General features: G+C 42.5%; 1 protein-coding gene across 4 annotated transcripts; it reads left to right on the top strand.

Moving 5' to 3' along the window:
- Nucleotides 1–496: 496 nt before the first annotated feature.
- Nucleotides 497–23,653, top strand: LOC120305126 (zinc finger and SCAN domain-containing protein 2-like). Of its 4 annotated transcripts, XM_039336544.1 has the most exons (3): nucleotides 5,746–7,482; nucleotides 9,395–11,170; nucleotides 20,632–23,653. In XM_039336544.1, the coding sequence occupies exons 2-3, from the start codon at nucleotides 9,931–9,933 to the stop codon at nucleotides 22,755–22,757; spliced, it is 3,366 nt and encodes a 1,121-aa protein (XP_039192478.1). In that variant the 5' UTR covers nucleotides 5,746–7,482; nucleotides 9,395–9,930; the 3' UTR covers nucleotides 22,758–23,653. The 4 variants fall into 4 exon arrangements, with proteins under 4 accessions (XP_039192477.1, XP_039192475.1, XP_039192478.1 ...); XM_039336543.1 differs by lacking the exons at nucleotides 5,746–7,482; nucleotides 20,632–23,653 and adding an exon at nucleotides 497–1,627 and having other exon boundaries at nucleotides 9,395–11,845; XM_039336541.1 differs by lacking the exons at nucleotides 5,746–7,482; nucleotides 9,395–11,170 and adding an exon at nucleotides 1,519–1,627 and having other exon boundaries at nucleotides 20,035–23,653.
- The last annotated feature ends 203 nt before the right edge of the window (nucleotides 23,654–23,856 follow it).

Raw genomic sequence — 23,856 nt, 5'->3', positions numbered from 1 at the left:
CGGGCGACATGAAACCACTTCAGGGACAGCATCCGGCCCCCGGGCCTTGTGTTTGACATCTCTGTACCAGCCTGTGAAGAAAATACATTGTATATATTTCTAATTTCATGAGCCTAGCTGAAGCTTGAGAAGTGTATGTAGGAAGGCCTCTCCTATGCTAGAAACTGGTCTTAACCAGAATTTGCTGATATGATAGTTACTAGGAACTAGTAACCATAAAAGGTAATTTGTAAATAAGGGCAGGGGGTGATAGAATTTGAGTAATGGGAGATGTACCGTAAATGCCGGCGTATAAGGCGACTTCCGTGAGCGCTGAAATCGGCGCCAAAGACGGGGGTCGTCTTATACGCCGAGTCGTCTTATACGCCGGAAATACTGGTAGTTTCCGGCGTATAAGACGACGTTCTAGGAATGCGGCCCGGCTATAAATACGGGGGTCGTCTTATACGCCGGGTCGCCTTGTACGCCGGCATTTACGGTAATCAGGGGTGGGGAATAATGTCTTCACTTTAGCTGCTGTGGATAATTTGTGACAGCCTGAGTATGAAGCCAATGAGGAAAAGGTGGGAGGTAAATTTACAATGGCAATAGGGAAGATAAAGAAAGAATATTAACTATTTAAGATATGTCCACTGTACTTGTGTGCACGAGATACACCCTTTTTGCAAAGTAGTGCAAATAAATTACTATTGTTTTCCCTTGGACATTTTGGAGGTGATTCTTTATTTAAACTAGACAACGAATCCAACAGTTTAGTTTACAAATATAGACAGCGTCTTTCTGAACTCCCTTTTCCTAGGCCCTGCTGTGTATGTGTCTCACTCACTTTGACTTAATGGAGATTTTCTAAGGAAATTACAGAAGCACCTGGCATTTGGCAGGCTTAAAACCAGCCCTGGCCAGCTGGAGTGAGGCTAGTCCCCTTGGATCCCCTGAAATGCTGGTGCTTCCATGTCCTAAATCCTTGAGAGCCACAGGAAATCAGTCATAAAGTTTTGGGATGTAGTGATGGGAGCAGGACACCCCCTCCTCACCCCAAAGAGAAAATACCTTGGCAAATACAGGAAGAACCCAATACTGGCTGGAAGACTCGCCACTGATCCCCAAGGCAGGTGTGCTTTCTTCTTGCCTGATGGTGCATTCTGTTCCACCCACGGATGCTTTCCCCCGGTTTAGTTCCTGCAAGTGAAGCTCCTAGCTCAGTTGCAGTGAGGATGAGGGCGTCCCTGCGAGACCCCAAAGGGCAGACGAGGGCTAGATCGTCCTGGAGAAAAGTGATGGACGTGGTGGCTAAGAATGGAAAACACCTCTTCATTAAAACATCTTAGAAACGCCGGAGAAAGAACGAGCGTATTTTCAGGCTCACGTCACTAGGCGGAGCTCTAACACAACGACAGAGCCAGGAAATCGTCAACATAATCAGCATCGCTGCTGGCTGAGTTGCGACATCCAACCGGAGGGAGAGCAGCTAAGGTGAAACGGAGTGAAAACCATCGAGTATTGCTAGAAAGGACGTCGAGGAGAGGACAAGGGCAGAGGAACTTCCTCTTCCGAGTCATCCACGGGAGGATGGAGAGATGTAGAGCGGCTGTCCTGCTCTTCCCAGGGACGAAGCAGCAGCTGGAAGGTGAGTGGAGGGCAGGTCGGAGGAGAGGGGGAGCAAGTAGATTTACCTGGTTGTAAATCTCCACGGTGTAAAAGCAGAGCAATCCACGGTGTAAAAGCAGAGCAATCAAGAAGGCTGAAACATGTCGTCTCCTTCTGTTTCCAAATGTTTTTGCACTTATGCTCCATGATTAAAACTTCTGCCTGTGATTTTCTGCTGGGAGATGGGAGATGACATGATAGCAGTATTCCAACGTCCCAATATTTGAGAGGCTGCCCCAAAGAAGAGGGAGTCAACTTGTTTTCCAAAGCAGCAGAAGGCAACATAAGGAACAGTGGGTGGAAAGGAATCAAGGAGAGAAGCAACCTGGAATTAAATTTCCTAACAGTGAGAACCATTTAACCGGTGGAACAGTTTCCCTCTAGAAGTTGTGGGTGCTTCATCCCTGGAGGTTTTTAAGAAGAGACTGGCAGCCAGTTGTCTGAAATGATACGGGGTCTCCTGCTTGAGCAGGGGGGTGGGCTACAATTCCTACAAGGTCCTTTCCAGCTCTATTCTGATTGATATACGTAGACATATGGAGGCAGAAATATGTAAATTCTTTTTATATATATATAAATATTTTATTAAATTTTGTAAGGGTAAAAAAGGATAGGATCAATATGGGAAAAAGGAGGGGTGTGGAATTTGGGGTAGGGTAGGGGTAAATCTAAGTATTAAATAAATCTAAGTATTAAATAACATTATCCATATCATAGTCAGCAATCATGCAATAAAGTTAACTGTAACCGTCATACTAAAATTGATAGACTTCTTTTAAATAGGTAAACAAAATTATTAAAATTATTAAAATCTCATTATCATCATTAGTACATTCTCAAATGATCATAATTATCACATCATTTAAACACACTAAAAATAACAATATTATTAATCTAAAATCTAAAACTTAGTTAAAAGTCCATCATTTACATATCCCTAACCATTGTTAATTTTTTTCCCAAGTTTTAAAATAAATTGAATCATCTTTCTCTTTAATCTCCAGTGTTAATCTATCCATTTCTGCACAATCTAAAATTTTAGTAATTATAGCTTGATCAGGTGGTAGATTTTCATTTTTCCAAAATTGGGAAATACTATTCTTGCAGCTGTTAAAACATGTAATATTAAATAATCATTCTCTTCACCATAATCAGATCTTATTATTCCTAGGAAAAGCAATTCCAGTTGAAATTCTATCTGTATTTTTGTCATCTTTTCCAGCCATGTATGAATTTTAAGCCAATATTTCTTTGCATTAGGGCATGTCCACCAGGTGTGATAATAAGTGCCTGGCAGTTGTTTACATTTCCAACAAATATTCAATACATTTTTAAACATTTTCACTAATCGAACTGGTGTCATATGCCATCTATAAAACATCTTATATAAATTTTCTTTATATGTTGCTGCCTTAGTAAGTCTAATGAAATATCTAAATTCTTAGGTGTCTATTTCTGTGGGCATATATGTGTGAATTTTATAAACGAATCAATATTTTAACTTGCATTTTGCTGGTCTTCTATATGCCAAGTCAATCATAAATAATGTTAATGTCATGGTTCCGATAGATCAGGGGTCTGCAACCGTAAACACTCCAAAGAGCCACTTGGATCTGTTTCCGAGAGAAAAGAAAACACTGGGAGCCGCAAAATTCTGGGAGCGCGCATACAAAGGGGGAGAGGTTGATTGAAGAGTTTAATTAAAAAGACATTGAGGTTGCTGTGCATGAGCGCTGTCTCTCTCCTCTCCCTCTTTCTCTCTTTCTTTCCTCTCCCTCTCTCTTTCTCTTTCCTCTTCTCTTTCTCTGTCTTTCCCTCTCTCTCTTTCCTCTCCCTCTTTCTCTTTCTCTCCCTCTTTCTCTCTCTTCCCTCTCTTTCTCTCTCTCTTTCTCTTTCCCCTTCTTTCTCTCTTCCTCTCCCTCTCTTTCCTCTCTCTTCTCTCCCTCTCTCTCTTCTCTCTTTCTCCCTTCTCTTTCTCTTTCTCTCTCCATCTCTCTCTTTCTCTTTCCTCTCCCTCTTTCCTCTCCCTTTTGCTTTTTCATTTTCTCTCTCTCCCTTTCTCTCTTTCTGTCCATTCATTCATTAATCCAGTCCGAGTGCCGACACGCGCCCACACACACCCATTTTTCTATCTTGCTCTTACGGGATCAAGAGGAGGAACCAGCCCGAACGGAATGGGATAAATGAACATGGCTACCTTAAAAGCCTGCTGCATCTCAGGCACTCCACCACACCTGACACACCACAGACATTTATACTGGCGTGTCTCTCCTGCCCTCTTCCCCCACTCAGTGTGTGTGTGTGTGTGTGTGTGTGTGTGTTAGAGAGAGAGAGAGAGAGAGAGGCACACCTGTGCTTCCCTTCTCTCCCTCCCTGTCGCGGTCCCGCCCTGAAGTCGCGCTTGGAAGCAGTTGCCCTGTTTTGGTTCCTGAGCAGCAGCAGTGACCGGCGTTCCCGCCCCCTCCCCCCCCATGAGCAATGGAGTTGAGCTATCTTGGCAAAGCAGACTCGCTGGGAACGTTACTGGTGGGGGTGGTGCCAGCAGCAAAGTTTTCCTCCACGCCATTCCCCCTTCAGACCCTTTGTGCCAAACCAAGCATCTACCCATCAAAGTCTTGAAAATGCTCATGGGATGGACTGGACACGTTTTGCGCCCCAAATAAGAGGGGGGCGTTCTTTGGGGGGGGGTTTGAATCCTTTGTAAAGCGCTTGCTTCAGTTCAACAACTCTCTCTTTCCCCACCCTACCCCACCTTGGCTCCTGACCCTGTCCAGCCTTTGAGCACTTGCAATTGCCGGGTAGTGCGATGCTGGGGGCAGGTTGAGCAATGAAAGCTCTTGAGGTACCGCCAGGACTGTCTTCCCACCCGCTCTAAACCTTGGTTTCCATTTTGCAAACCTTCCTTTGCTTTGCACCGGCACTCTCCATTCTAAATGGGGTGCTCAGTTGCTCCAGTGGAATTTGCACGTTTAATTCTAAGGGCTCGTTCCTGCCCCCTCCACCCCCAACCTCCCGCCCGCTTGTTGATTTATGGAAGCAAATTTACCATCCAAGAGACGGTAATCTGAAACTGAGCATCGTGTGTGTGTGTGTGTGTGTGTGTGTGTGTGTGTGTGTGTGAAAGAGAGAGACAGACAGGCACTTGCGCCTCTCTCTCTCTCTCTCTCTCTCTCTCTCTCTCTCTCTCTCTCTCTCTCTCTCTCTCTCATCTTCTGCTTACCTGGCCAGCCAGCCTCACACTCTTCTCCGACAAGCTGACACACCACGGACATTCTGATTGGGCTGGCTTTAAATCGGCGCTCCTCTCCTGCCCTTGCTGCATCTCCCTCTTCCTTCCCGGCAGCCGGGACTCTGGTATACCTTCCCGGCCAGTGGGGCCAACATTACCACCAACTGAGGATCGCAGGGCCTGCGCTTCCTCGGGGCTGTGGCTTGCAGGAGGGCTGACTCGCTCAGTGGAGGCTCCGGTGGGCCGCTCCCAGGAGGTATCCTGGGGTTGCCCCGTGCGGCTCCCCGGCCAGGTGCACCTGGGACAGGGCCAGCCTGGGAAAGGGACTTCCTGGCTGTGCTTTTATTCGGGGGTGGGGCACCCGGGCACCAGCTGGCCAGGTGAGCAGAAGATTGGGGGGAGAGAAAGAGAGAGAGAGAGAGATTGAAGCGAAGTGCCTCTCTCTGTCTGTGTCTCTCTGTCTGCAAATGGCGGAGGAGGACTGGAGCCTGGAGCCACAGGAGAAGTCTGAAAGAACCTCATGTGGCTCCAGAGCAGCAGGTTACCGACCCGTGCGATAGATGAAACCCATCAAGAGAACTTTGAGGCAAAATTCTTCCTTAAAGTACATTTATTCGGGATACAAAGTATCGGCCTACATAGTTGCACCCAAAAACTAAATGCCCTTTCCCCAGAGACAAAGTAACAAAGTACAACTCCCACCCCCAATTAACTGTCATAAATCACATTCCCCAATTAGCTTAAAGCAGGGCTTTTCAACCTTTTCACAGATTGTACCCCTTTTAGGACATGACAATATTTGAGTACCACCAGTGCTTGGCAAGGTGTCAAAAACTTGATGACTAAAAAAAAGGGGGGGGGGATTTTGGGTTTTACTTATTAGATTCATTTGTTGTTATAGAAATGGCTATTTTATAATATTATGGAAAAATAAACAGTTGAGCTTCAATGTTAATGCAGCTGCAGCTTCCTCTTCCTCAGTCTTCTTAGGCTCATTCCCGTCCCCTGCAACACTTGACTAGCAGCTGCGTACCACCTGCACGTGGCAAAGTACCACAGGTGGTTAGCGTACACTGGTTGAAAAGCCCTGGCTTAAAGCAGGGGCTTTCTCCACAGCCCACCAAAACGTTATCAACTTGTCCTTGGATTTCCACAGCAGTGTTATTATTATGGCTAGCTGAGCTTACATTCCAACCCCCCCCTCTCTGCTGCCCCTAATTTGTAAAAGAAGAAAAAGCATGTTAAAGGAATAGAGAAAATGGCTGCATTTTCATCAGTTGTCAGAGCGGAAACATCCTGCGTTAGCAGCATTGACAGAGGTTAAACTAGAATTTTGATGTTTTCATAGTAATATACATTATTTTTTGCTGCTTTCACACTTCCTATACCCATTTGTTAAACAATAATGAAACTAACCCATTAATATGAATTTTACACATAAAGAGGATGCCAAGAAGAGCACTCTGCACAACAGAGAATGAGAAGCAGCATTCAAATGCAAGACAAACCATCACCCAAAACCTTTTCTACTTCCTGCATGCAGTTTGAAAACTTTTCTTCTTTCTCATCAGAGAAAAGGGAGCAAATACTCAGAGTAGTTCCCTTATGGTTCATGGAAGGACCCATATAGGAGAGAAGCTCTATCCATTGACCCAATGTGACGAAAGATTTAGCATGAACACTAATATGGTAAGACACAAGAGGACTCACGCAGAAGAGAAAACATATGAGTGCTCAGATTGTGGGAAAGGTTTCGTAGCGTGGCCGCTGTCCAATCGCCGCGCTTCCTCTTAGGAGGGCAGCATCAGCTGCCAATGCAGCAGAGGGGAAGGCGAAAGGCAATCCCGCCCACCACATCAACCTGGCAGGGGTAGAGTGGGAACCCGAATGGTACCAAAAACAGTGCTCTGAGCCTCAGTGATATAATTTTAAGTGAAGAATTAAAAATATTGAGGACTACGTTGTTAAGCTAACAATTAGGCATAGAGAGTTTAGCAGCTTCTGTGATGTGAGGGCCATGTGCAGAGCGAATTGATTATAGTTGTGCTTGGGTACATCATACTAGCTAAGATGTGCCTGATTATTCTGAAATCATTGCAAACATCATGAACAAATCAATAAATTACAACAAAAAATAAGGGCAGAGGGGGATAGAGTTTGAACAATGGGAGATGTAATCGGGGCGGGGAATAATGTATTTGCTTTAGGTGCTTTGGATAGGTTGGGATGGTCCCTGCGAAACCCCAACGGACAGACGAGGGCTAGATGGTCCTGGAGAAAAGTTATGGATGTGGTCACTAAGAGAGGAAAACGGCTTTTAATTAAAACAGCTTAGAAATGCCAGAGACAGAGTAAGCGTATTTTCAGCCTTACGTCACTAGGTGGAGCTCTAACACAACAGCAGCTTCGGCGGTGGATGAGTTGCGTCATCCAACCGGAGGGAGAGGAGCTGAGGTGAAAGGCTTTAAAAGCACACAGTACTGCTAGAAAGGATGTCGAGGAGAGGGAAAGGGCAGAGGAACTTCCTCTTCCGATTGATCCTCTTCCGATTGATCCGTGGAGGGATGGAGGCGTGGGGGGGGGGCAGTTGAAGCAACAGCTGGAAGGTGAGTTGAGAGTTTAGAGGAGAAACCAGGAGCAAATAGAGCTGCCTTGTTTCCTCCGGGGTGTAAAAGCAGAGAAGCAACTAGGCTGAAACTTGTCGGCTGCTACTGTATAACATTTCTTTTTCCAAAAGTTATTACACTTACGCTGTATGATTTAAAACTTCTGCCTCTAGTTTTCTGCTGGGAGATGGGAGAAGCTAAAATTTAAAGGCCTGGAGACTAAACATAGGAAGAAAGGTTGCAGGATTTGGGTATGGCCAGTCTAGAGAAAAGAAGGATTGGGGGGGGGGGACATGATAGCATCGTTCCAATATTTGAGGGGTTGCCACAAAAAGGAGGGCATCAATTTATTTTCTAAAGCACCAGAAGGCAAGACAAGAAACATTGGACGGAAACTAATGAAGGAGAGAAGCAACCTGGAATTAAGGAGAAACTTCCTTACAGTGAGGAATAGAATAAAATAGAGCTGGAAGGGACCTTGGAGGTCTTCTAGTCCAGCCCCCTGCTCAAGCAGGAGAACCTACAACATCTCAGACAAGTTACTAGCCTCTTTTTAAAAATCTCCAGCGATGGAGCACCCACGATTTCTGGGGGCAAGCTATTCACTGTCAGGAAGTGTCTCCTTAGTTCCATGCTGCTTCTCTCTTTGATCAGTTTCCAACCATTGTTTCTCATCCTGCCCTCTGGTGCTTTAGGGAATAGTGTGAGCCCCTCTTCTTTGTGGCAGCCCCTCAAAACTGGAATACTGCTATCATGTCTCCCCTATTTCTTCTTTTATTTAGACTAGCCAAACTCATGTCCTGCCGCCGTTCTTCCTATGTTTTAATCTCGAGGCCTTTGATCATCTTAGTTGCTTTTCTTTGAATTTTTTCCAAACTGTCAACATCTATTTTGTGATATGGTGACCAAAATTGGCTGCAGTATTTCAGGTGTGGTCTTAGTAGGGTTTTATAAAGTGGTACTAATATGTCGCGTGATCTTGATTCCATGCTTCTGTTTATACCAACCCAGGATTAGCTAATGCTGCACACTGGCTTTTTTGGCTAATGCTGCACCCTGATCGTCCACTAGAACTCCAAGGTCCCTCTCATAGTTACTGTTTTTAAGCCAGGTTTTGCCCAATCTCTACTTGTACCTTTGATTTTTTCTTTGCTTTTCTCCACATTGAAACTCATTTTGTTGGATAGGGCCCATTGTTCAAGTTTGTCAAGATCTTTTTGGATCCTGAGTTTGTCTTCTAGGGTGTTGGCTACTCCTGCCAGATTGGTGTCATCTGCAAATTTGATGAGTTCCCCTTCAATTCCCTCATCTAAGTCATTGATGAAATATTGAAGAGTACTGGGCCTAAGACGGAACCTTGTGATACCCCACTGCTCACCTCTCTCCATGTGGATGTAGTGCCATTGAGGACTACTGGTTGAGTACGTTTTGCCAGACAGCTACAGATCCATCTGGTGGTGATGTTGCCTCCAGAGGTTCTAGGTGCTTCATCAGTGGAGGTTTTTAAAAAGAAACTGGGCAGCCACTTGTCTGAAATGGTATAGAGTCTCCGGCTTGAGAAGGGGGTTGGGCTAGAAGATCTACAAGGTTCCTTCCAGCTCTATTCTAATTGATGTACGGATTCGTATGCACACAGATATAACATAAACCTTAGGTGTCTATTTCTGTGGGCATATGTATTGATATATATGTGATCTATCCCAGCCAAAAGAATTTTATAATTGAATCAATATTTGAATTTGGATTTTGCTAGTCTTCTATCTACCAAATGAATCATAAATAATGTTAGGAGTTAAACTAGAATTTTGATGTTTTATTGCTAATATAAGGTTTTTCTTTTTCCTGCTTTCGCATGTCCTGCACCCATTTGTTAAACAATAATGAAACTGACTCGTTAATATGAATCTTACAGACAAAGAGGATCCCAAGAAGAACACTCTGGACCACAGAGAATGAGAAGCAGCTTTAAAATGCAAGACAAAGCATCAGTCAAAACCTTTTCTGCTTTCTCCAGAAATTTTGAAAACTCTTCTCCTGTCTCACCTGATGAGAGACAAGGGAGAGAATAACAAGAACAAAGTTTTGAGGTGGAAAAAATAGAGCATGTGCAACTAAAGGGAACATGACGTAAGAAGTCAAGGGGGAGAATATCAAAATTGTTAAAAAAGTGGACATAACTGGAAGTCAGTGGGAAGGAAGAGGTTCCTTGGATAGCTAAAATGGACAAGCTTTAATTAAACCCTTTCAGGAAGACTTGACTTGACTCAAACAACCTCCAAGTAAGAGATCAGAAACATTTTAGTAGTGATGGAAAACCCCCACAAACTGCCTAATGTGGGAAAAATAGAGGTTGCGGATCACAGCTGATTATGCAGGAGATGATCCACCTAGTGAAAATGATACAAATGTTTGGAGTGCAACAAAAACTTTACTCAGAGTAGCTCCCTTATGGGTCATGGAAGGACCCATATAGGAGAGAAGCTCTGTCAGATGACCCAATGTGACGAAAGATTTAGCATGAACACTAATATGGTAAGACACAAGAGGACTCACACAGAAGAGAAACCATATGAGTGCCCAGATTGTGGGAAAGGTTTCAGTCACAATTCAAACCTGGTGATACACCAGAAGACTCACATAGGAGAAAAACCATATGAGTGCCCAGATTGTGGGAAAGGTTTCAGTCGGAATTCCCTCCTGGTGATACACCAGAGGACTCACACAGGAGAGAAGCCATATGAGTGTCCGGAATGTGGGAAAAGTTTCAGTCAGATATACAACCTGGTGACACACCAGAGGACTCACACAGGAGAGAAGCCATATGAGTGTCCGGAGTGTGGGAAAGATTTCTCTTCGAAATTTGTTCTTGTGAACCATCAAAGGACTCACACAGGAGAAAAACCATATAAATGTCGTCATTGTGGGAAAAGTTTTAGTCAGAATTCTTACCTGGTGAAACATCAGAGGATTCACACAGGAGAAAAACCCTATGAGTGTTCGGATTGTGGGGAAAGTTTCACTCAGAATTCCAACCTGGTGACACACCGGAGGACTCACACAGGAGAGAAACCCTATGAGTGTCCGGAGTGTGGGAAAAGTTTCAGTCAGCATTCCAACTTGGTGACACACCAGAGGACTCACACAGGAGAAAAACACTATGAGTGTTCGGATTGTGGGAAAGGTTTTAGTCAGAATTCCTACCTGGTGCAACACCAGAGGACTCACACAGGAGAGAAACCATATAAATGTCATTGTGGGAAAAGTTTTAGTCAGAATTCCCACCTGGTGAGTCACCAGAGGACTCACACGGGAGAGAAACCCTATGAGTGTCCAGATTGTGGGAAAGGTTTCTTTTGGAAATATGACCTGGTTAGACATCAGAGCACTCACACAGGAGAGAAACCATATAAATGTCGTCATTGTGGGGAACGTTTTAGTCAGAATTCTGTCCTGGTGAAACACCAGAAAACTCACACAGCAGAGAAACCCTATGAGTGTCCAGATTGTGGGAAAGATTTCTCTTGTAAATCTAAACTGGTTAGACACCAGAGGACCCACACAGGAGAGAAACCATATAAATGTCCTCATTGTGGAAAAGGTTTCAGTCAGAATTCCAACCTGGTGACACACCAGAGGACCCACACAGGAGAAAAACCTTATGAGTGCCCAGATTGTGGGAGAGATTTCAGTAGTAGGTATAAACTTTTAAATCATGTAAAGTGACACAGCACAGTAACCATTCAAATGCCCAGATTATAGACAGTGTTCCTCTGAATTTTGTTTCTTGTCTGTTACTGGAAACCTAGCTGAGAAATTAATTTCTTGCATGATTCTTTTTAGTCAAGCGTGTTTTATTAAACATGAGGGAAGAAATCTCAGCTTGCTTTGTCTGGGCCAGTGCAGTCGTTCCCTTTCACGGAGCCATGATGAACTGTTGTTCTGAGCCAGAGAAAGCGAGCTTAGATCTGTATTAGGTATCTTTGCCACCTTGAGTTATTTCTACATATAATCGTGGGGTATGTATCTTTATTTGTTAAGAAAATGTATGTGGCACCCCAACTCCGAAATGCTATAGGGTTACCTGCCTGAGAAGGGGGTTGGACAATGACTTCCAAGGTCCCTTCCAACTTTTTTTATTATTATTATTATTATTATTATTATTATTATTATTATCATCATCATCATCATCATCCAGCAACTTGCAAATGGGCAGCCTCAGCGGGAACATTTTTCAGATTCATCTCTTTTTCCTCTGATTTATTTAAAATACTTATATAGCCATCCATATAATAACAAATTCTGGCCAGCTGCCAGTCAATAGTTCTTAAAAAAACATATTAAAACCATTTTGTTCTTCTCTGTCCATGATTGTTTGAGGAACTCTTTTTTTTTAACTTATTCTCCCGTTAATACAAGGGACAGGAAGGCCAGAGCTTCTTACAGAATTTGTCTGTTTAGTAATCCAAAAGATTTGTAGTTGTAATAGACATAACTAAGGAAGTCTAATCAGCCTCCATTTCATTGATTTTGTACAAGTACTTACCGTGTTTCCCCAAAAATACAACCTACCCAGAAAATAAGATCTAGCTTGATTTTGGGGGTTGGGCCTAATATAAGCCCTCCCCTCCCCCAAATAAGCCCTACTTAAGACCCAGCCCATTCTGTCCCACCGTAGGTTTTTTGGCAGGCCGGATCCCGTGCCTCCCACCCCCCTGCCTTGACTACTGCCAGTGCAGCCACTGCGAGGCAACCTGAACATTAAGAGAGCCGGGGCCTAAGGCAAGCAGAGGCTGCCACCTTTCTATCCCTGCCCTGGACTGGGGAATCCAGCAGGCAGGCAGGGGTGGGGACTGGCAGGGGCCTCAACCAGCAGCTTCTGTCTTTTACCCTCACCCGGAAGCAGCCTCCAGAGGGGCCTGCACTACCCTGCAGGCTTTGCCGCCTTTCTCTTCCTCTGCGGAAGGGCGGGAAAGAAAGCTGGGCGTCCAGAGACATCCCACTCTGGGATGTGACTCAGGTTTCCCTCGGTGGGGGAGGAAGGCTTTGGAAACTGCCTTTTCATTTACATTCATCATCAGTACTGTAATCCGCCGGTTCGCAGCGTCTCTAGTCACACGAGGAGACTTGTCTCCTCGTCGGCTAACTTTCCCTCCGCCGACAGACCCTTATGCGGGTCCAAAATAGCCCTGGAGGGTGTGACTTCTGTCGAGGAGGCTCTGCTCGGTAGCTGAGGAGCGACGGCTCTCTCAGCTGTCCAAGCCATCTCTGAGGGCCGACGGAGAAGAAGATCGGCCAGTAAAATAGCTGATCATTCTGCTGCTTCAAACCGCAAGTCAAAGAACATCTAAGCTGTAAGAACCCCCATGATGAATCCGGGTGAGACTTTTCTTTGTTATTCTCTCTATTCTATTTTGTTTTTGCTACCTGAAAGAGCCTTTTTGGAATTATTTCCCTGGCTTGAAAAGGCAGCTTCTACATTTTTCTGGGAAGAAAAGCTTGTTCTATAAAAATAGAACAAAATTCTAAAGAATTTTTATATTTTTGTATATTTTTTTCTAAGAACTGTACTATCATCCTATGCTGGAAGATTATTTCTTTTTCACATTATACTTTTTAAAAAAAGAAAAAGGGAAATGTAGTTTGGAAAAGACCTTTTTTAACTTACTGAGGACATCTAGTGGCAAAAATGTAATACTGCAGCCTTTGGTTACTTGGTTTGAAGACAGCTGACCTTCAAGATACTTTTGAAGAGGAGATAAGCTGGGGAACTGTGGGGGTGGATATTGCGTAAATTATATTAAATATAGCCTCCACAAAAAAGAAAAAAGACTCTTTTTAATTACTATCAAAATGGAGAAACCTCAGTCACATTTAAACTGTACACTTATATTGGAAAAGATCTATGAGGCTACTGCAGAAATATGTGCTACAATGAAAAAGTTTACTACAGAACTAAGATCTAGGGATTTCACTTCAAATGTTCAAATGGACGTCCAGGCTATATCTGACTATGATATAAATCAAAATATATTAGAAGAGGAATTAATAGAGATAAAAGAGGAACTTATTCTATCTTACAAACCTTTCATCTGCAACTTTGAGGAACAGAAGAAGCAAAGACTGACATTTCAAACTACAAAGCAACGATGCATCAAGGAGGAGAGTATCTGCAACTTAGAGGAACTGAAGAAGCCAAGACTGAGACTTCAAACTACAAAGCAACGACCCTTCAAGGAGGAGAGATACAGACGTCTAATGCAGAGGATGAGATTGTTATTATTGCAAAGGCTACTGCAAGCAACAAAGACAGATCTACTGGCTGAAAAGGAAGCATCCCTATGGAAACCTACTGGGCACAGGAAAAAAGCCAGAATTAGACTGAAAAGAGAAATTTAAAATTGTGTAATGAATTTAAAGGCAATGTTTGATTTATGGTTTGTTTTAAGGATTATGATTTAGAGTTAGAAGCAATAAAAAATATAAACATATATATGTGAGGGTGATTTTTAGAAAAGATATTTTAAATAGATTAAGAATACTTTTTGGAATAACAGATTTATTTGATGAAAATTATGTGTTGGAATAGAAAAAATGTTGATTTTTTAGATTGGGATGGTTTTAATAATGGAGTGTTTTAACTTAGATGATTTTTTTTGTACAATAACATAGATGTGATAAGATATGACAATTAATTGGATGAAATTTGAAGTTTCTGTAATGAATTGAAGTGAATTAACATTTTTTAATTAAGATAGCTATTGTGTAATGGAAGAAGACATAAATGAGATTGGTGATAAAAAGAGGGATGAGAGAAATTAAGAACTAGAATATATCTGGAAGGGATACCTGAATTGATAACTTGTTGAGTTAAAGTGAAATTTGATTTTGATAATTGTAAACTGATAAATTTTTAAAACAGGTTTAGTAGTAATAGAAATTTAATTTAGAAATGGAATATTTTAAACGTATTATGTTATTTGAGGGAAATAGAGAGGAGACAGTGAATGTATTGAGTTGTTTATTCATTTTTTTTACTTTGGAATGTCTGATTACCCAAACACCACAGTGTGTCCTGAGTACTTTTTCTTAAAAATTAAAAAAAACAATAAAATATTTTCAAAAAAAAAATGATTTGGATTTACCATCATTAGCCCCCTTGATCGCCAAAGGGAAGGCGCGGTGTGAACTCTGCATACGAGCCGCAGAAATACAGGCACTCACGCCCTCAAAGTTCATGCCGCTTCCTCACTCGAGGCGCACCACTGCTCAACATGAGCATTCAAATTTGTGGCTCAGCTAAGCTCTTCAGCTGGGGCGTGCCACATTTCCCATCAGCTTCAGGAAGCCTGGGCGATGGAAACCTCAGGCAAAGCTCCTCGCAGTTGAAGCAATCCGCTTCTGCTGGGGTCAAGTTGGCCCATCCCTGTCCTCCAGCTCTGTCGGACATGCGGGACAAGACTCCCACAACAGCCAGCCTGAGCGAGGCGGATTGCTCACAGGGAGAGGTTGCACGTTGCAGCAGGACGACTGCAAAGGGCGTGCACAGATCTCTGTGGCTCCTGGAAGCTCCAAGTGCTGTTTTTGGCGCTGTGCCTCTGTACGAGTCTACCTTGCTGTTTTTGGCAGCATGACGTGGAGAACATGGCTGAGGTTTGGGTGATGGCCTGTTCCCATTTGTAGCATGGCTGCTGTCCAATCACCATGCCGCCTCTTAAGAGGACAGCATCAGCTGCCAATGCAGCGGCGGGGAAGGCGAAAGGCAATCCCGCCCACTTGTTCAGCCTGGCGGGGGTGGGGTGGGAAACTGAGTGGCACCAGAACCAGCACTCTGAGCCTCAAAGTGATAGAATGTTCTTAAGTGAAGAATTAAAAATATTAAGGACTACGTTGTTAAGCTAACAATTAGAAATAGAGAGTTTAGCAGCTTCTGTGATGTGAGGGCTATGTGCAGAGCGAATTGATTATAGTTGTTGTGCTTGGGTAGATCATACTAGCTAAGATGTACCTGATTATTCTGAAATCATTGCAAACATCATGAACAAATAAATACATTACAACAAAAGGCTAGGGCCAGAGGAAAGGATGGTTGGAATCCCTTGAAAGGACTCAATGATTGGATCCCTAACTTGGCCGGGTGGGTAAAACCATTAGTAATGTTGGGAATTTGAATATTAATAATTAGAATGATAAATGGTTGTTTGCAGTGTAGATCAATAATAACGGTTTGTTGTAAAGACTATGATTGGATGGAAAATGAAAGATGAGAGCGAAGATGTTGGAAAAATGTTGCAACAATTTGAGAAATAAAAATGTAAAAATCAATAGAAAGTATGGAAAGAAAAAGGAGGGATTTTGGGGGGAAACGCCTATTGTTTTTACAGAACTGTAAGAAGACCTGCTAGCCTGTAAAGAAAATACATTGCACATATTTCTAATTTCATGAGCCTACCTGAAGCTTGAGAATTGTATGTAGGAAGGCCTTTGCTAGGCTGGAAACCCGTTTTAACCAGAATTTGCTGATACAATAGTTACTCTGGAGCAGGAGTAGGCAACCTTGGCTCTTTTATGACTCATGGACTTCAACTCCCAGAACTGGCTCAGGAGTCATAAAGGAGCCAAGGTTGCCTATTCCTGCTGTAGAGACAACCTGCCTAGGAACTAATAGCCATAAAAGGTAATTTGTAAATAAGGGCAGAGTGGGATAGAATTCGAACAATGGGAGATGTAATCGGGGCGGCGAATAATGTATTCGCTTTAGGCGCTTTGGATAGGTTGGGATGGTCCCTGCGAAACCCCAAAGGACAGACGAGGGCTAGATGGTCCTGGAGAAAAGTTATGGATGTGGTCACTAAGAGAGGAAAAAGGGTCTTAATTAAAACATCTTAGAAACGCCAGAGACAGAGTGAGCGTATTTTCAGCCTTACGTCACTAGGTGGAGCTGTAACATAACATTAGCGGCTGGAAAACAGTCAATCTAACAGCAGCGTCGCCGGTGGATGAGTTGCGTCATCCAACCGGAGGGAGAGGAGCTAAGGTCAAACGGAGTGAAAACCATCGAGTATTGCTAGAAAGGATGTCGAGGGGAGGACAAGGGCTGAGGAACTTCCTCTTCCGAATTATCCACGGGAGGATAGACACATGTAGAGCGGCTCTCGTACTCTTCCTAGGGTCGAAGGAGCATCTGGAAGGTGAGCTGAGAGTTCGGAGGAGAAACTAGGAGCAAATAGAGCTGCCTTGTTTCCTCCGGGGTGTAAAAGCAGAGAAGCAACTAGGCTGAAACATGTCGGCTGCTACTATATACCGTTTCTTTTTCCAAACGTTATTACACTTAACGCTGTATGATTTAAAACTTCTGCCTCTAGTTTTCTGCTGGGAGATGGGCAAAGCTAAAATTTAAAGGCTTGGAGACTAAACATATGAAGAAAGGTTGCAGGATTTGGGTATGGCCAGTCTAGAGAAAAGAAGGATTGGGGGGGGGGACATGATAGCAGTGTTCCAATATTTGAGGGGTTGCCACAAAGAGGAGGGGGTCAATTTGTTTTCTAAAGCACCAGAAGGCAAGACAAGAAACAATGGATGGAAGCTAATCAAGGAGAGAAGCAACCTGGAATTAAGGAGAAACTTCCTAAAAGTGACAATAGAATAGACTGGAAGGAACCTTGGAGGTCTTCTAGTCCAGCCCCCTGCTCAAGCAGGAGAACCTATAACATCTCCAACAAGTTACTAGCCTGTTTTTAAAAATCTCCAGTGATGGAGCACCCACGATTTCTGGGGGCAAGCTATTCACTGTCAGGAAGTGTCTCCTTAGTTCCAGGTTGCTTCTCTCTTTGATCAGTTTCCAACCATTGTTTCTCGTTCTGCCCTCTGGTGCTTTGGAGAATAGCGTGACCCCCTCTTCTTTATGGCAGCCCCTCAAATACTGGAATACTGCTATCATGTCTCCCCTATTTCTTCTTTTATTTAGACTAGCCAAACCCATGTCCTGCCGCCATTCTTCCTATGTTTTAATCTCGAGGCCTTTGATCATCTTAGTTGCTTTTCTCTGATTTTTTTCCAAACTGTCAACATCTTTTTTGTCATATGGTGACCAAAATTGGCTGCAGTATTTTCAGAGACGTAAGTGGCAATTAGATGGTGAACCAATTGAAGAGGTTAACACCTTTGTATATCTGGCCGAAACAAGACTGGATCTTTGGTTTGCCATCATCAACGAAGTACATTTAGAGCAAAAGCCCGCCTGAATCTATTGCTTAAACTAAAGAAACATAGTTACCCAGGGTCCTTAGCCCCATTAATTAAGTATATAAAGCTAAGGTTACCACTATGCTCTTGTATGGAGCAGAAGGTTGGGGTCTTTACTCAACCACAGTCTTACAACAAACACAGTCCCAGCATTTGAGATGTATTCTGGGTTTAGATCCAAGAACATCTGCTGTAGCAGTTAGAGTTGAATTGGGAATTCATACAATTCATGCTCCATCCAGAATTAGAGCTTATAACTACTGGTGCAAAGTCAATGAAATGGAGACTGATAGACTCCCCAAGTTATGTCTATTAGAGCAAATAAAATTACAGTCACAAATCTCCTGGATCACCAAACCAACAAATTTTGTAAGAAGCTGTGGTCTTCCTGTCTCTTGTGTAATAGGAGAACAATTCAAAAAAGGAGCTGCCCAAAGAATTAAGGATATAGAAGCACAAAATGATATAGTGATCCTTAGTAAGGTGGGTAACTTGAAATGGCTGAGTAAATACAAACATACTTTCAAGTAGACAGCTATTTGAAGTTACAACTGCCAAAACACCTTAGGGAGATATTTACGTGAGCGAAATTCGAACAGCTTGACACAATGGTCAGATATGGGAGATTCCATTCTATACCTTACAATGAGCATCTCTGCATTTGCGGAGCAGCAGAGGTAGAAGACCTGGCTCACATACTATTTGATTGTTACCTATAAAAGAGGGTGACAGACAGGTACCTCTGTCTATATACCAAACGAATGACTCATTGGGATCCCCATATCAAAACAACTTACCTTATGTGCGGCCAGAACTTGAAAATAACATTTAACGCAGTATTTAAAATGGTTTGGTTGAGATCTGCATATGTGGGACTGACTGACTGGGGTAGATTGCAAGGATGACTGCAAGATATAATTTTATCATATTTTATCTATGTTTTAAATTACTGTACTCTATTTTAATTTTATTTTAGATTGTATTTTACTCCAATTTCATTTTAAGTCGTATTTTTCTCTAGTTCCATTTTAAACTGTGTTTTATCAAATTTCATTTTAAATTGCTTTTATCAAACTTTAGTAATAATTTGTTCCTGGAACTTTGCACTTTGATATGGCCCAAGGGCTAATCAATAAAGATTTATTATTATTATTATTATTATTTGTGATATTTTAGGTGTGGCCTTACTAGGGTTTTATAAAGTGGTACTAATACCTTGTGTGATCTTGATTCTATGCCTCTGTTTATACAACCCAGGATTAGCTAATGCTGCACACGGCTGGCTTTTTTGGCTAATGCTGCACACTGCTGGCTCATGGTTAAGTGATCATTCACTAGGACTCCAAGGTCCCTCTCATAGTTATTCTTTTTAAGCCAGGTTTTGCCCAATCTCTACTTGTACCTTTGATTTTTCCTGCCTAAATGTAAAACTTTGCTTTTCTCCACATTGAAACTCATTTTGTTGGATAGGGTCCATTGTTCAGCTTTGTCAAGATCTTTTTGGATCCTGAGTTTGTCTTCTGGAGTGTTGGCTACTCCTACCGGTTTGGTGTCATCTGCAAATTTGTTGAGTTCCCTCATCTAAGTCATTGATGAAGATATTGAAGAGTACTTGGCCTAAGGCAGAACCTTGTGATACCCCACTGCTTACTTCTCTTCATGTGGATGTAGTGCCCTTGAGGATTACTCGTTGAGTACGTTTTGCCAGCCAGCTACAGATGCATCTGGTGGTAATGTTGCCTCCAGAAGTTGTAGGTGCTTCATTGGTGGAGGTTTTTAAGAAGAGACTGGGCAGCCATTTGTCTCCGGCTTGAGCAGGGGGTTGGGTTAGAAGATCTACAAGGTCCCTTCCATCTCTATTCTAACTGATGTACAGACTCGTATGCACACAGACATACATCAATCTTAGGTGTCTATTTCTGTGGGCATGTGTGTTCAGCCTTCCATCCTTCCAGGGTAGGTAAAATGAGGACCCAGATTGTTGGGGGCAATGTAAATATATATATATATTGCTTACTGGTGTACACCGCTTAGAGAGTGCTTGCACTTAAAGCGGTATATAAGTCTCATAAATAAATAAATACATGTGTGATCTATCCAAGCCAAAAGAATGTTATAATTGAATCAATATTTGAATTTGGATTTTGCTAGTCTTCTATATGCCAAATGAATCATAAATAACGTTAGGAGTTAAACTAGAATTTTGATGTTTTATTGCTAATATAAGGTTTTTCTTTTTTCTGCTTTCACATGTCCTGCACCCATTTGTTAAACAATAATGAAACTGACCCATTAATATGAATCTTACAGACAAAGAGGATGCCAAGAAGAACACTCTGGACCACAGAGAATGAGAAGCAGCATTAAAATGCAAGACAAAGCATCAATCAAAACTTTTTCTGCTTCCTCCAGAAATTTTGAAAACTCTTCTCCTGTCTCACCTGGTGAGAGACAAGGGAGAGAATAACAAGAACAAAGTTTTGAGGTGGAAAAAATGGAGCACGTGCAACTCAAGGGGGATAATATCGAATTTTTTTAAAAAATGGAGATAACTGGAAGTCAGTGGGAAGGAAGAGGTCCCTTGGATAGCTAAAATGGACAAGCTTTAATTAAACCCTTTCAGGAAGACTTGACTTGACTCAAAGAACCTCCAAGTAAGAGATCAGAAACATTTTTGGCCTCCTCAAGAATCCAAAAATATCAGTGTTGAAAAAACCCCACAGACTGCCTAATGTGGGAAAAATAGAGGTTGCGAATCACAGCTGATTATGCAGGAGATGATCCACCCAGTGAAAGTGATACAAATGTTTGGAGTGCAGCAAAAGGTTTACTCAGAGTAGCTCCCTTATGGTTCTTGGAAGGACCCGTACTGGAGAGAAGCTCTACCAGACGATCCAGTGTGACAAGGATTTATCATGCACGCTAATATGGCAAGACACAAGAGGACTCACACAGGAGACAAACCATATGAGTGTCCTGATTGTGGGAAAGGTTTCATTTGGAATTCCCACCTGTTGAAACATCAGAGGATTCACACAGGAGAGAAGCCATATGAGTGTCCGGAGTGTGGGAAAAGTTTCAGTCAAATATACAACCTGGTGACACACCAGAGGACTCACACAGGAGAGAAACCCTATGAGTGTCCAGAGTGTGGGAAAAGTTTCAATCAGAATTCCCACTTGGTGACACACCAGAGGATTCACACAGGAGAGAAGCCGTATGAGTGTCCGGAGTGTGGCAAATGTTTCAGTCAGAGATACACCCTGATGATACACCAGAGAACTCACACAGGAGAGAAACCATATAAATACCATTGTGGAAAAAGTTTCAGTCAAAATTCCCCCCTGGTGACACACCAGAGGACTCACACAGGAGAGAAGCTATATGAGTGTCTGGAGTGTGGGAAAAGTTTCAGTCGGAAATACACCCTGGTGACACACCAGAGGACTCACACAGGAGAGAAACCCTATGAGTGTCCAGAGTGTGGGAAAGATTTCTCTTCGAAATCTGTCCTGGTGAACCATCAAAGGACTCACACAGGAGAGAAACCATATAAATGTCATTGTGGGAAAAGTTTTAGTAAGAATTACTACCTGGTGAACCATCAATGGACTCACACAGGAGAGAAACCATATAAATGTCATTGTGGGAAATGTTTTAGTAAGAATTACTACCTGGTGAACCATCAAAGGGTTCACACAGGAGAGAAACCATATAAATGTCATTGTGGGAAAAGTTTCAGTCAGAATTCCCACTTGGTAAAACACCAGAAGACTCACACAGGAGAGAAACCCTATGAGTGTCCAGAATGTGGGAAACGTTTCAGTCAGAATTCTTACCTGGTGACACACCAGAGGACTCACACAGGAGAGAAGCCATATGAGTGTCCGGAGTGTGGGAAAAGTTTCAGTCAGATAAGCCACCTGGTGACGCACCAGAGGACTCACACAGGAGAGAAACCCTATGAGTGTCCAGAATGTGGGAAAGATTTCTCTTCGAAATCTGTCCTGGTGAACCATCAAAGGACTCACACAGGAGAGATACCATATAAATGTCATTGTGGGAAAAGGTTTAGTAAGAATTACTACCTGGTGAACCATCAAAGGACTCACACAGGAGAGAAACCATATAAATGTCATTGTGGGGAAAGTTTCAGTCAGAATTCCCACCTGTTGACACACCATAGGACTCACACAGGAGAGAAGCCATATGAGTGTCCAGAGTGTGGGAAAAGTTTCACTCAGAGATACAACCTAGTGACACACCAGAGGACTCACACAGGAGAGAAACCCTATGAGTGTTCAGAGTGTGGGAAAGATTTCTCTTCGAAATCTGTCCTGGTGAACCATCAAAAGACTCACACAGGAGAGAAACCATATAAATGTCATTGTGGGAAAAGTTTTAGTAACAATTACTACCTGGTGAACCATCAAAGGACTCACACAGAAGAGAAACCATATAAATGTCATTGTGGGAAAAGTTTTATTCAGAATTCCTATCTGGTGAAACACCAGAGGACTCACACAGGAGAGAAGCCATATGAGTGTCCGGAGTGTGAGAAAAGTTTCAGTCAGAAATACAACCTAGTGACACACCAGAGGACTCACACAGGAGAGAAACCCTATGAGTGTTCAGAGTGTGGGAAAGATTTCTCTTCGAAATCTGTCCTGGTGAACCATCAAAGGACTCACACAGGAGAGAAACCATATAAATGTCATTGTGGGAAAAGTTTTAGTAAGAATTACTACCTGGTGAACCATCAAAGGACTCATACAGGAGAGAAACCATATAAATGTCATTGTGGGAAAAGTTTTAGTCAGAATTCCTATCTGGTGAAACACCAGAGGACTCACACAGGAGAGAAACCATATAAATGTTGTCATTGTAGGAAAAGTTTCAGTCAGAGTTCCCACCTGGTGACACACCAGAGGACTCACACAGGAGAGAAGCCATATGAATGTCCGGAGTGTGGGAGAGATTTCAGTAGTAGGTATAAACTTTTAAATCATGTAAAGTTACACATAGCAGAGTAACCATTCTAACGCCCAGATTATGGACAGTGTTTTGCAGTAAATTCCTCTTATTACAAAATAAATTCCACATGAGGAAAAATTTGATCTTGAATTTTGTTTCTTGTCTCTTACTAGCTGAGAAATTATTAATTTCTTGCATGATTCTTTTTAGTCAAGTGTATTTTATTAAATATGAGGGAAGAGATCTGAGCTTCCTTTGTCTAGCCCAGTGAAGTTGTTCGCTTTCACGGAGCCATGGTGAACTGTTGTGCTGGGCCAGAGAAAGCGAGCTTAGATCTGTATTAGGTATCTTTGCCACCTTGAGTTATTTCTACATATAATAAACGCGGGATATGTATCTTTGTTTCAGTCACCAACTCAAGGTGACTCCACCCGATTTACAGCAATGAAATCTTAATACAGAAACCAATAGACCCCATACATTGCAATGGCAAAATGCAAAGCCCCCACGGTTAACATTTACTTGCCCTATAAATAGAGGATACTTCAAGCAAGATTGATGGCATTTTGATGGTCTGGGAGTCCCAAAAAGGTGATTCTTGCTTTTGTTCAGTTTAGAAGTTAACCAGCCCTCCTGGCCTTACTAACTACCCATTGGGAGCCCCATATTAATACAACATATCTTATGTGCAGGCAGAATTTGAAAACAACGTTTAATATGGCACAGTACTTGAGTAAAATGGTTTGGCTGAGATCAGCATATGTGGGACTGATTGGGGTAGATACTGAAATATAATTCTATCTTATTTCACCTATCTATGTATCAAATGGTTGTATTTTACTCCAGTTTCATTTTAATTTGTTTTTAGAGGGTTTTATTAATGGTTATGTATTTATAATTCTGTATTCTGATATGGTCAATGGGCTAATTAATAAACTAAACTATTAAAACCAAATGCATATAAACAAAAACCTGGTTTCAATTCAGGCTTCTGATGTGCAGGTGTCTCTTCTTATCCCAGTGCTTAGGGGGAAAACTGGATCTTCCTTGCTTTACGGAAGACACAGAGGATAAAGGCCTGCCACATTTCAGGGGGAAGAGTGTTTATTTAAGGGAAGGGGCTAGGAGATTGCCCACCATATCTGACCTGGTAGAACA

The sequence above is a fragment of the Crotalus tigris genome, unplaced genomic scaffold, assembly GCF_016545835.1.
Source record: "Crotalus tigris isolate CLP2741 ecotype Arizona unplaced genomic scaffold, ASM1654583v1 scf7180000017666.379230911805:20528666, whole genome shotgun sequence".
NCBI classification, from domain to species: domain Eukaryota; kingdom Metazoa; phylum Chordata; class Lepidosauria; order Squamata; family Viperidae; genus Crotalus; species Crotalus tigris.
This window is presented reverse-complemented; position numbering and strand designations above follow the sequence as displayed.